We start from the raw sequence: 12,859 nt of genomic DNA on the forward strand, positions 1-12,859 counted from the left end.
TTCGCAAAAGCTGCGTCGGGCGGCACAAGGAGACATGTGCTCATATTGCGAGCAGGACGGGCAGCAGCACACTGCGCAGGCGCGACAACAAGGGTGGCAGGAGAGAAGCTGCATCCGGTCTATGCATCAGCATTCGCGTGTAGCCACCTTGCGGGGCCTGCAGGAATTATTACACTACCGTTGCGCAAGAAACCGTCTCCGGGGGTCGGACTCGGCGCTGGTACTAAATTGACGCTGTGATAAAGGCGTGAAGAGACGCAGACGTCACCCTGCTGAGTATGTGAGTAAGGCGACTGATGTTTTTAAATGATGATACCAGTATACCGTGTTATTTGCAGCTGAGAAGTGGGAGATCGCTCACAAGCAAAAATGCCGAACTAGTGATCCTAGAGCACGTGTGTCCGTAATGCCCATGTTGACGGGATGTGCACAGGTCGTTGATGCTCCTAAAGGTTGCACTGATGTACTGCTTATGTTCTCTAGTATCGGTCAGATGAAAGTCCTCATGTTCCGAGGAGTGCATTTGCGATTCGGAATGACTCCCGTTAGCAGCTCGAGTAAGAAAGGGCTGGATGCCTAGATTGAGTCCTGCGTTTCAACACAGGCTTTGGAGTTTACCGCGCTTTTTGCAAGGTTTATTTTGGGACCTTAACTGTTTCAACGTTTCGGCGAATCTACATGACTCTTTTGTACTCTCCGATGGGTAATAATCACGTATACGATATTTTGCGATGTCATGCTCGGCCGTCTTTAAGGTCGATACCCACGAGCGGATGTCTGTGGGTCTCCTTTAATTTACTGGACTTCAGGCCGTTGCCTTCAAGGCACATTAGGCCAGGGCACCAATGATGCCCACTTCGTAAGCAGGATGTCGCAGGGCACATTTCGAGCAGAAGGCAATGTAGCAGCTCAAAGGAATGTTACGTGTTGATGCAATCATTGGGAGTTGCAGAACCATCGCCATTAGGCACCTTTAGCATACCGTGTACTGTGTTACCGCTACCGTTATCGGAGTACCAGCAGCCCGCCCACCGGTGGTGAGTACGCACTGATCGACGCAGCGGGCGCGAGCACAGCTGTCGGGTGTGTGGCGCCACCTACCGCCGTCAAGGCAATTTGCGCATGCGCATTGGCGGCGGGTGGGATCCCGGTACTCCGGTACCGGTACCAGTAACACGGTACACGGTATGCTAAAGGTGTCTATTGAGGCTGCCAGTAACTGTTTTGGAGCGCAGCTCTTAGGCGCCCGTTCGAAGGATTCCACGTCATAGTCGTCGTCGTTGGCGGCGTAACACGCCACCTGACAACCGTGGAAGGTAGTAGCAGAGCGGAACGCCTCCTACCACGGCGAGAGCCGAGGAATGGATAACCGTAAAGTGGCTGCCATGAGAAGATCTTAGAGGGTGGCTAGCAGCTTAACACGCCACCTGAAAGCGGTGGCAGGTGCGCCCGAATTTCGTATTGCTGGCTATAGTAACCATCTGTCATTTTTTTAATCGTAAGCTGACCGGTAAATATAGCTAGAAGCTTTTGGTCGTTATGAGTAAGGTGCCCTTTCGCTATCTTTTTTCTCAGAATGTCTTTCACACGTGCGTAAAAAGCATAGATTGACCTATTTCAATGTTGCATATATATGAGTCCGCAAAGAATTTGGCTCAATACTGCGTTCTGTTCTGATACGGGTATTTGCAATTTTCAGAGTTGCCTAAAGCCTGCATCTCTACCTGGGAAGTGGCATGGATCCCTCCATTCAAAACATCGCCATATGCATCTGCTTCATTCTCCTCTTGGCTCTGTCTCAGGCTCAGGATTCATATTTCCACGAGAAGTGTAAGTTTCTCTCTCGTTGTCCCAGCATCCGCAGACAACGAACACTTTATTCTTCAAACTCATGTGCGGATTGCCGTTGAGTCATCGATGAACGTTCCTTTGCCAATACTGCGACCTCACGCAAATTTACTGCAAACCGAATTTGAAAACCTATTATTTTAATTTTTTATTTTGTGAATTGGCAGTGCCTTTATTCGGCAAATTGATTCAGTGAGAGGGTTTAGCGATACTCTCCGTCTGACTTGCAACGATTTTACGTGAAACTCTTTGCCATTAATATCACTTTGAGGCTTGAGCTATGACTAAAGTAACCAGCAGGTCGGTCACTTTCTAACTGTCTTGTTCAAAAAGGAGGCACCCACATTATCGGGATGTTTTACACTCATAACCCTGCATCAGCACATCCTTCCCTCACCGGCCACTATTTACACCTAACGGGAGGCCCCCTGGGGAGTGGTTCTTTAAATAAGTTTGCTTCCTCTCTAACAGAGTTTTTGCTAATAAAATTAAATGCACCACTTGGACGCATTTTGCACCAATGGATATTTTGCGTTCAATCCCGTTCGAAGTAAATTATGATGTGGAAGAAGCCTTGAATGTTAGTGCTCTCATTTACTTAAGGGTGCCATTAAACACCTTCTGAGGAGAGTCTATAAACTCGCTCAATCACTACGTTTTCTGATCATGAACATCTGAGCCAAATAATGCACTTCCACACGCAGCAGACAACCCACAGTCGTGCGCGAAAGTTTGGGAGTCCTTTCCGGCGACTTTTTCATGCTCGCGCCATCCTCCGTCGAGCGCTGCTGCGCAGTTATGTGCAGAGATGGTTATTGGTTCGATTCTTTCAGGCGTCACGCAGCTACCGTAGCCGCGGCCAATCAACAGCTCGGGCGGGACTCAAGGTTCCACCCCCGGGGAATTTCCGCGCGCGTCGGTAGCCGGCGGAGGAGCATGTAAAAGCGACAACAGAAAGGGAAAGGCGCGAAGACTCTGAAATTATACTTTGGACTGCAGATAACTCACCTTCTACAAAACGCACTGAAAAAATTCTTGCTGGAGGATATTTGTGAAGCGGCGTTTATAACATCCCAGGAATGCCGCACCTTTATGGAGAGCCCCTTTCAGAAGCCCTTTAAGCTGCCGCAGTGAGATATGGCAGCCATGTTTTTGCGTGTTGCCCTAATACGCCATGAATTTTCAGATAGTGATGTAGTGAAGATATGGCGAAAAATAGAGAGATGACTCAGATAGGGATGATCGAAGTCTATCACCGACCTTGCCCTCGCCTTGTTTATACGTACGTGCATAAATTAATTTGCCATGCCCTTCTCGCATAGAGAACTATGCTGCTTGCGGAATATAATCTCTTCTCTACGCGAACTTTCTTACGCCATTTCAATAGCATAAATACAGCAACCTCTCCCTTGAGTGCATCTTGAGCGCTCGACTGCTTCGCTTTGGCAAAAATACACATCGGTTGCTGCATTAAACTAGAGAGTGAAAATGTTTGTATGCCTCAAACGCAGATTCCCCCGCTGATGACTTCGCGCCTCCTGTGCCTAACGGTCTCATCGTGGCGATCATAATCTTCGGCCTCGTAGTCGCAATAGAAGACCTGGCCCAGTGGTGGTACTATCGTTATATAGAAGAGAGAGCGGCGGTAAGTGGCTACTCATTACTATACTGCATTGTGCTCGACGAGAAGGAGGAAGCGTGGGCGTCGTCCCAGTAGGCACTAAAACTCCAGTGGATGTCCTGTGGACGTCTTGGACGTCCATGGAACGTCCACGGGAGTTTTGATGACCATTGGGGTAGTTGATGTGGACAAGAAAAGTTTCCTTTATTTCACCTTATTCTACTGATACGGAACGAACCAAAACTTTCTGCACTGACGTGAGATCGGCAGCTCAATCCCTTCCTCGAAAGCACAGTGTTTCGTGACTATCGGAATTAAAAACGAAATAGCGCACCGAGATTTCCCCCATTGGCTAGCAAGGGACTTACGGCTACTTGAATAATTGGCTTGAGAAACGAGCAGTGACCAACCCAGATTAGGGTATTGTACTTGGACAGAAATAGTCAGGTAAGCCTACTTGCCAAATGAGGCTGATGCAGCGGGCAGTCGCAGTGCTACCCAGCGGTGGGCAGCAGCCATTTAAACATAGCGGCTAACAACGCTGACAGATGAAAACGTGAGCATCGGCCCTGTGGAGTATCTCTCACACCAACATCAGCATACTTTTTATTGAATCCGTGCGCCTAATAATAGTGGTATAGCCACGTTCACCTAAGTGATACGTGTACTTGAGAGTGTGACAAGCTTGAAGCACTTCTAGTTATACTGAGTTACCCGTAAACCGGGTCACTGTTACGATTCGATCAGTGTATGTTTTGATTTTTATTTTGTTAGTGAGGACGAAAAAAGAAGCGCTATAAAGTAGCGGATTAGCATTACGTTTTAGGCGCGGAAGACGTCAGTTCGAATCCAGTTATTGTCGTTAACGTTACGGCGTTTTTTTTTTACATAAAGTATGCGTTGTGTGGTTTTTACACTTGGGGCAAATACTGCAGCGCCGTACAAGAAGCTGCCATACACGCTTTCACTGCGGGAGCTGTTTATGGGATAACGACCGCTAGCGAAGGACACCGCAGACGCGCGCATATGGTAAGAGTATGCCCGAGGGACGCGAACGCCCGGGGGATGGCGTTCGTGTCGCTCACGGCGCAGTTGGCGTGCGTGTTAGGTAACGAATGGACACGCGCTCGTACTCAGACACGCAGTCTAAACCTCCTAAACACCTTCTACGCGAGAGATGATGTGATATGGGAGAATAGTTCACAGCTTATGGCATACGAAGAGGGGAGAGCTTACACAGCCTTCGATAGATGGCGTTGTTGCTGTGATATATGCTCCAGTACGCAGTAACATGTGGTTTGGGTATTTTTTCTGCACTATTATTCAAGTTCGTTTCATTTCATTTCATTTCATTTATTGAGGCCTTAAGGGCCCGTGGGCATTACATAAGGCGGGGGCAAGAACAGTGTATAACAACATATGGTACCAGCTCAACAAAAACAAAAACAAAAAAGCAATGAAACGAAACAGAGCAAAAAAAAACCATTAAAGGAGACAGTAACACAGGATCAGATTATTTGATGAAGCCGAATACATCACGTAAGACACAGGTGATTCGCTAATTCAGTGCGGAAAATTGCTCGATCTGTGCAAGAAGCAATATTATCAGGCAGGGCATTCCATCGGACTATTGCATCTGGAAAGAATGAATCAAATTAGCCCCATTATACTAATTTGTGTTTTCTCTTTGGTGCGTATTTCCCTTTTAGGCCAGTCCGTGAAGTGCTTGCGAATGTACATTGTAAATTAATCAGGTTTTCGGCCCCGCGGTTGTACAGTCTACAGTTGCCGAATGAGTCAACTGTAGGAATTAGTATCGCCTACCAACTTTTTGCCGTCCGACCCATTGTAATAACGTTATCTTTCATTCATTGTCATTTAGCGCGAAGACCCCGAGACCGGCATTCCGGTATCACCAGTTCACCCTCAACTTCCGGCGGTGTCCCGTGCAGGGACTGGTGACTACGTAGAAGAAGCCGTCTTTCTCGTACCGTCTTCCGCACTGAATCCGCAAGAGAGCCACGACAGAGACCAGGAAGGGCTTTACTTAACGGAGCGCCACCCGATATCGATCATCATTGAGATCCCCGCTGAAGCCGTCTACATCGACGATGTTTTTGACATCGACGATGCTTTTGACATCGACGATGCCATCGACATCGTTACAGTCAGCAATACATAGAGGCAGTGAAATGAGCAAGCCCTGCTAGCACGTCTGTAGAAGCCAAAAATGAAAAAAAAAAAATGGGAAGGGGAGGGGGGAGGAGATTCTCGTTTGATTCTGCAGTACCACGGAGAGTTTCTTATTTGATTCTGTGGTGCCACTGCAGAACTTCTTGCTCACTGAAAACTTCTCTCTCATAGTAGTGCCTCCCAGTTTCAGTATTATTTGAAAACATCGAAGAAATTATTGCATGTATTGCTACGTTCACTCACATGTTGGTATTCATTGCTAAGGTGAGCAGAATTTCGCCCTAAGAACGGGTTGTTCGTTTCTCGAACCGCACTATCTGATAACGCGAATTAAAAGGAACGTTTAAGAAATCTACAGTCTCGGTCAGAAGTAATCGGGCCACGTATAGTTTTGCTTTTCAAAGGTCTTTGAAGATAATGACGATGGTTCTCCTCATTGTACGAAGATTTAGAACTTCAGTGGTGTCTTAAGGGTCCGTAAACACGGTTGAGTGAGATACCATGTGGCTCGAAGAAGTAGGGTGACCATGCCTGCATTTATAGTCGTGCTGCTGATTCGAAATATATACAAAACAAACTCTAACAGGAGACATTTCCTGTTCTTGCAATTAACGAAAAAGTATACTCCAATTTCTGGTTCAGACGCTAGGATAGAACACAGCATATGGCCACTTCGCGCAACGACACCATTGTAATTTACGGGTAGCCCCGCTGAACGTTGTTTCTTAGCGAAAATAATGCTGGTTTATATACGAACCCGATAACAGTACTTCATGCTTTTTGGAAGCTTGGGAAGGCAATGGCTGATATTGGAGCTGGGTTTTCGAGCGATATGCTTGATAAATAAGAAAGGCCGATATCTCGATGGTAAAAGTGTTCCCATTTAAAATGGCGTTAAGTGTATCTTAAGGAAGTTCCTGTTAACGCGTCAATGATTTAAGGAAGACACGTCCATTTGAAAGCATCAGTGCAGAAAAAAAAAAAAGCCTATGAAAGGAGGTGTGAAATACGAGCACGGAAATTTGATGACACGAGAAGAATTCCAAACTTTTTCATTTTGAATTTGCGAAGATGCGTTGATAGATGCATGCACATTCGATTGGTACTTGCCTGTACAACATGATCATGGATGCATGCTACGACGATGTTTTGACGTCGGCGCGTTTTCTGTTACCCTCGCCAGTGGTGCCAAAAACCGCAGATGAAGGTGTAGTTCTGAAAAAAAAAAATATGCACAAGCGCATATCTCCGAACACCTTCAGTGCATATGTAAGATGTCAAATGAACTGTGACAGGGTGATGCTGGTGCCAATTTTGTACAAATTTGCCCTTTTACACTGCCAGTGTGCCCGGCACAGAAAGAGTGTGTACTTCAAAAAATTCGGTGTATTATATTCCCAGGCGCTGTCAAACATCGTTTCCTTTTGTGCAGTTTGAGAGTGCAAAGCTCGGAAAGATGATTTTCACCATATTCAAAGAAAAGTTAAGCTTTGCCCATAACCATTCACTGTGCCCCATTATAAGAGTGCTGCTGCTAATAAAATCTGGCTGTTTTCTTCGCAGTTTTTCAATAGTACTTGTTTTTGTACTCTGATGCCTGGAACAATGTTAAGTACAACCTTGGAATCCGGATTGACATTTTAGTTTTAAAATCATTCGGGGAGCAGTTTCCTACGTGCACCTTTAAACATAATCATACGCTTTAGGGGTCTGCTGTTATGAAGCTTCAACTCATGCTCTACAGATTGTACTCGTTCCAGGCTGTTAAAAAAACATGTTTGCGTGTTACTTAGGTGAACATATGAAGCTTTGTACGATCAGCATATTCGCATCCAGTAACTACCCACTTTGCGCTGTGCAGGTGGCGGATATGATTTCTCAGCAAGAATCATTGCTACCCGTTTACACGTATGCTTTTGTTAAAAGCCTTAATTATCTACGTCTTTGCTTGAGTTTTTTTCTTTTTCTGTGTTGAGCCAGAGAGAGAAAGGATTTTTAATGACAGGAAAAAGTGGAGAGGTCGGCCGGTGATAACATGGCTCTGGCCTGCTACTCCACACGGGAAAGAGAAGGGGAGGAAAGGGAAAGTGCGAATCAAGGTTGATGATGGCATGGTACAATGAGTTTCATGAGTGATGTCCACACACACACACACACACACACACACACACACACACACACACACACACACACACACACACACACACACACACACACACACACACACACACACACACACACACACACACACACACACGCACACACGCACACGCGCGCACACACACACACACACACACACACACACACACACACACACACACACACACACACACACACACACACACACACACACACACACGCTGGCTGGCTGGCTGGCTGGCTGGCACTCGCATTGCAGTGAGTAGATGCACGTGTAAGTCTTGTCTTGAACACACACACCGACATATGTCATTGACAAATACTGGAGTAGGGGCTCCATGAAAACACAAATCAGCTTTTACACTTATGTTTACCTCTGCAGCGCCGTCTTGCGACGCATAGAACTTAAGTGCTTGTTTTTGTCGAGTTTTATTTGTGCGTCATGCTTGTAGTGATTATGTAATAAAGTTTAATAATTATCATGATTTTCAGTCAACCACTGATGATGACGCCTTGTGAGTATGACGAATGTCCATGTATTTGAGAGCTAAACTGCGTGAAACCAAGACGGGGCATGAAAGACCACAGTAACACGAGCATTTACTTGATAGATAGGAACAAAAAGCCCTTAAAACAAAGCTAGGACACTAGAGAAAAAATTGTGCAAATGTCTAAAATTAAACAGGCGCGCCACGAATATATAAGAAAAGCCGTAAAAATTGCTGAGTCTTTATCTTTTCGTCTGCAATCCATAAAGAACGATTGCCGCTATGTCTCATAATCTAAAAAAAAGGATGCAGGAGTGGAAATGTTAAGGTTTTTTTTTAGAAGAGAAATAAACACGGCTTGAAATTGATGGCTAATATGTTCTTAAATTATAACATGTTGCTGGGCTAGTAGCAACATAGTTTTCGGGCATACGAAGACGCAACATACTGGCGTGTCATCGTCTTCACCTTCCTCGTGTCCGTTTCGTGTTGCACCTTCGTATGAGCAAAAAAAAAAAAAACGTTAAAATTCCGCACAGGTTGTTGACTATATGTGCCAGAATAGAAACGCAAATATGGTGTTTTTTCAGTCAATAATAAATACCTTTTAACCTTTTCACGTTCATTACAAAAAGATAAATTGCTTCTGTGTGTCAGAAGGGCTATAGACAGTTTTCGTAACAGTTCTTGAGTGAGTGTTCGCGGGTTTTTAGAATTGCGTGAACTATATAGAGCTCAACTTTCGCTACTTTGGTCAAAAATGCTTACCTGCAAAAATGTGAATTGGTATTGGATCCACTATTTCATGTGTACTTATAGACCTGTTTTGTGCAAACGTGACGGGAACCCGGAAAAAATTATTGTTGCAACAAACGTGGTAAGCATTTTTACACATGTTGACGATTTTCGATCACCACTGACAATGGCAATGCGGAGTTCTACGGAATTTTGAAACGAGCTGAACATCTTCAAACAGAGCCTAAGCCCGGTATAGGCTTAAATTCACGCATTATTGACAAAAATTCCAGTTAGTTTTTAAAACTTAATCTCAAGTTTTTAAGGATCGCATTCAGTAAGGTTGTCAACCTCGTGCAGAAAAGGACTTCTACCAGCTGTGTCAGCGAATTCAAAGCTGGCAAGTACTCACATCGTCAAGTGCTGTGCCACAAATGCACTAAAAATTTCCGCGAGCAACTGTTTAAAAGATGCTCGGCATAGAGACAGGATGATTGTTATTTCTGTGGCTTAAGTTGTTACTCATCTCAAAGCCTAGCCATTAAGCCGCCGCGGTGGCTCAGTGGTTATGGTGCTCGGCTGCTGAATCGAAAGGCGCGGGTTCTATCCTGGCGACAGCCGTCACCTTTAGATGGAGGCGAAATGCTAGAGGCCTGTGTAGTGTGCGACGCCAGTTCATGGTAATGGGCCACAGTTGGTCGAAATCCGTAACCTTCCACTACGGCCTTCCTCATTATCTGGGACGAAACAGATATCGGCAACGTGCTTTCTTTCACTGCTTCTACTCTCGTAATATGATGGTGACGTTCCAAGACAGCCGGTGAGGTGAACGCTTTTTTGGTTTTAGAAAACCATGCTCCGTTGCCATCTCTCCTATCGGAATGAATAGGTGACGTGGCACTTGCATGCGCCAGCCTGAAAAAAGTCTAGCGCTCGAGCGTGATAGCGCGGGAGCCTAAAACCTAAAAAAAAAACAGTGCGATCTGTCGCAAAAAAAAGTGTTGCTGTGGCTTCAGTTGGAAACGGGCGAACTAAGATTGCTAAGATAAGGCCACCCGCTTCTTTCCGGCACGGCGGGCGAGAATTGGTGAGAACTGGCCTAAGCCTACCGGGCAGTAGCGAGGCAGGACAAGCATGGCGTCGCCCTTTACTTGGTTCTCGGGTGCAATTATAATTATTCGTGACGAAACCGACCTTGTTTGAATGAACTAATGAGACCCTTCCTGCTTCCCTCGTCGAACTGCGACATCAGCTGAAACACTGTGTTAACTGAGGCCGTAGAATTGCCGCCAAGTTATAACCCGACAGAAATTCAAAGGGACTATCCACCACCGGAGCGTGAAAACATCGTGTTCGTGCCAGCTGTTCGCCTGTTTATCGCTAAACATGGCAGATCTCCTCTTTAATCGTGTAAGAAAGAACTCCTGTCAAAGTGCCACCGCTGCCAGCTTGACATCGAAGTGTTGTGTTGTCGGCCTCGCTTCTTCGAGGTGTGAACTCGGCTTGCTTGGACGGAGCCTTCCCAAAGCTTCATCTGCGGCAGCAAGAATGGTAAGTGGGATTGCAATCGGTCAGTTCTGCAGCTCGCACTACTGAATACAAGAGTTTAGCAACACTCGAGCTTTTGTTAGTGTATGAAATGCGTTTAACGCACATACGAAGATACCGTAACGACCCTTATTTACCCCACCAGATTTCTTGTGCCAGTCGCGGAGGCCCCGGTGCAAGCAATGATGAGCAACACGCATTGACGTATAGCTGAGGGCTGATCGCGTACCATTGGCTGATCTGGAAGTGAAAGGCACGACCTAACGCAATCGTCTCTTCTAGAAACAGGGAGGGCAGTAAGTACCGAAGTTGTCGCTCATCGAGCACTACAGGTTTAGGAATTAGCTGTATTCTTCCCGGTTCCGCAGGAGACTAATCTTCGTACCAATGGGTTCAAGCATGCCCCGATGAGAGAGGGAAAGAAAGGCGGGGACGTTTGCCGGGAGAGGATACCGGTTTGCTACCCCGCACTGGTGGAAATTGATGAGAGGATGTGAAGGTGTATGAGAAACGGTAAAACGCTGTTTTCGCAAGATTGAAAAACCGCTTCCCTCCATAACATCGGTAGTGGTGGCAGTGTGGCGCTTTTATTAAAACAGCCTTTATGTTAGACGTTCAAGAGGTATTGGGCCAAGGTGTCGAGGGCGCTTTGCAGTTCCAGATCCAGGGAGGCGAGCCAGATGGGCCACGGTGGGGGTGGGGGGAAAGGATAGAAGCCTTCAATTTTTGAGATAGCAGAAGGCACGCGATGAGCTCGCATCGCCATGCGTTCGCGTACTCTTTCATATCGATTGCACTGGCACGTATATATTGAGGAGGAAGCCGAAAATTTCTCCGAGACTACAGTCTCCTGAAGTTTCAATAACTCTTTTAAACATGAACCATAGAGAAAGATATTGGTAAAGAGCGGACACTCCCATAGGGCCCAGCGGCCCATTTGACTGCAGCGCACCAAGCGGGCGGAGATTGTCCGGTTTCGGTTTCAGGCGCGCACAGTTTGAACATGCGCTGCGCTAGCTGCGCCCTGCTGCGGGGAAAAGTTCCGGTTCCGGTTACAGGCGCGCGCAGTTTGAATGCCTGCATGCGCTGCGCCTCGCTGCCTGGGGCGACTTCCGGTTCCGGTTTCAGGGGCGCGCGGTTTGAATGTTAGCATACGCCGCGCCCCGCTGCGCCGTTAGCAGCGTATAATTAAATAGATTTCGAGTGCTTCTGACCAGCCATGAACGCAGCTGCATCATAGCCTTTGCTAAATATTAGCACTCCACAAAAGACACCAGGTGTTGTGTGAAATGAGAACATTTATTTTGTGCAACATAAACAAAGCCGATACAATGAATTTTACCATTTGGTGCATCATGTGGTGACTCCTGTTGCTCCTGGTGCTCCTGTTGCGGCACCACGGCACACAGCAGGTGTTGCTGACAGGTGGCATCACCTGAAGAATTCGCAAGTATGGTCATTCTCAGTCTCCTTATATTGTAACTCTGTAAACAGTGAAAAGGTGCGAAAGCGGCGAGGGAATGAAATTACGAGCGGAGTCAACATGTTTTTGCGAACCTCGCGTGCTGAACGTCGTTGCGCAAAGTACAATACACATACCCTGTCACACGGCAGATACCAATCAACTTCTTGCAAGCATTTCTACATTCCCCGACGTTATTGTCTACCTTCTAAAACCTAGGTGGACAGCAGAGTACGGTGTAGCAGAGTACACAGACGGCCACAACACGGACTACGAACCAGAAGTACACAACATGTTAGGAGCACTGAGAAATACACGGGTGCAACGTATGTTTTAAGAAGCATAGAAAATTAAACTATCGGCGCAACAGTTCTTGGTTTTCAAGCTCTTTAGAGTTTAGAAAAGCCGACGCGTTGCCTTTTTTTGCCGGTTTTCAAAAGCGCATTCCTGTGTTGTCAATGCACAGGTGAAATGTGCGTTTCCACGAGCGCAGATAACGGAGTCTTTCACATGTACTATCGGGACAAAAGTGGTATACTCCACGCGACCAGAGCCGGAGCAACGGATGGATGGATGGATGGATGGATGGATGGATGGATGGATGGATGGATGGATGGATGGATGGACGGACGGACGGACGGACGGACGGACGGACGGACGGACGGACGGACGGACGGACGGACGGATGGATGGATGGATGGATGGATGGATGGATGGGTGGGATGGATGGATGGGTGGGATGGATGGATGGGTGGATGGGTGGATGGGTGGATGGGTGGATGGGTGGATGGGTGGATGCATGGATGGATGCATGGATGGATGCAT

At 46.7% G+C, this 12,859-nt stretch overlaps 1 protein-coding gene across 2 annotated transcripts; it reads left to right on the forward strand.

Annotated features, from left to right (window-relative positions):
• Positions 1–7,224, forward strand: LOC149365583 (uncharacterized). 2 transcript variants are annotated; one of them, XM_089544428.1, is made up of 4 exons: positions 1–276; positions 1,700–1,830; positions 3,360–3,493; positions 5,352–7,224. In XM_089544428.1, the coding sequence occupies exons 2-4, from the start codon at positions 1,737–1,739 to the stop codon at positions 5,649–5,651; spliced, it is 528 nt and encodes a 175-aa protein (XP_089400554.1). In that variant the 5' UTR covers positions 1–276; positions 1,700–1,736; the 3' UTR covers positions 5,652–7,224. The 2 variants fall into 2 exon arrangements, with proteins under 2 accessions (XP_089400554.1, XP_089400547.1); XM_089544421.1 differs by having other exon boundaries at positions 4–280.
• The last annotated feature ends 5,635 nt before the right edge of the window (positions 7,225–12,859 follow it).

The sequence above is a fragment of the Amblyomma mixtum genome, chromosome 1 (assembly GCF_055824585.1).
Source record: "Amblyomma mixtum isolate Tamu chromosome 1, ASM5582458v1, whole genome shotgun sequence".
In the NCBI taxonomy this organism is placed as follows: Eukaryota; Metazoa; Arthropoda; class Arachnida; order Ixodida; family Ixodidae; genus Amblyomma; species Amblyomma mixtum.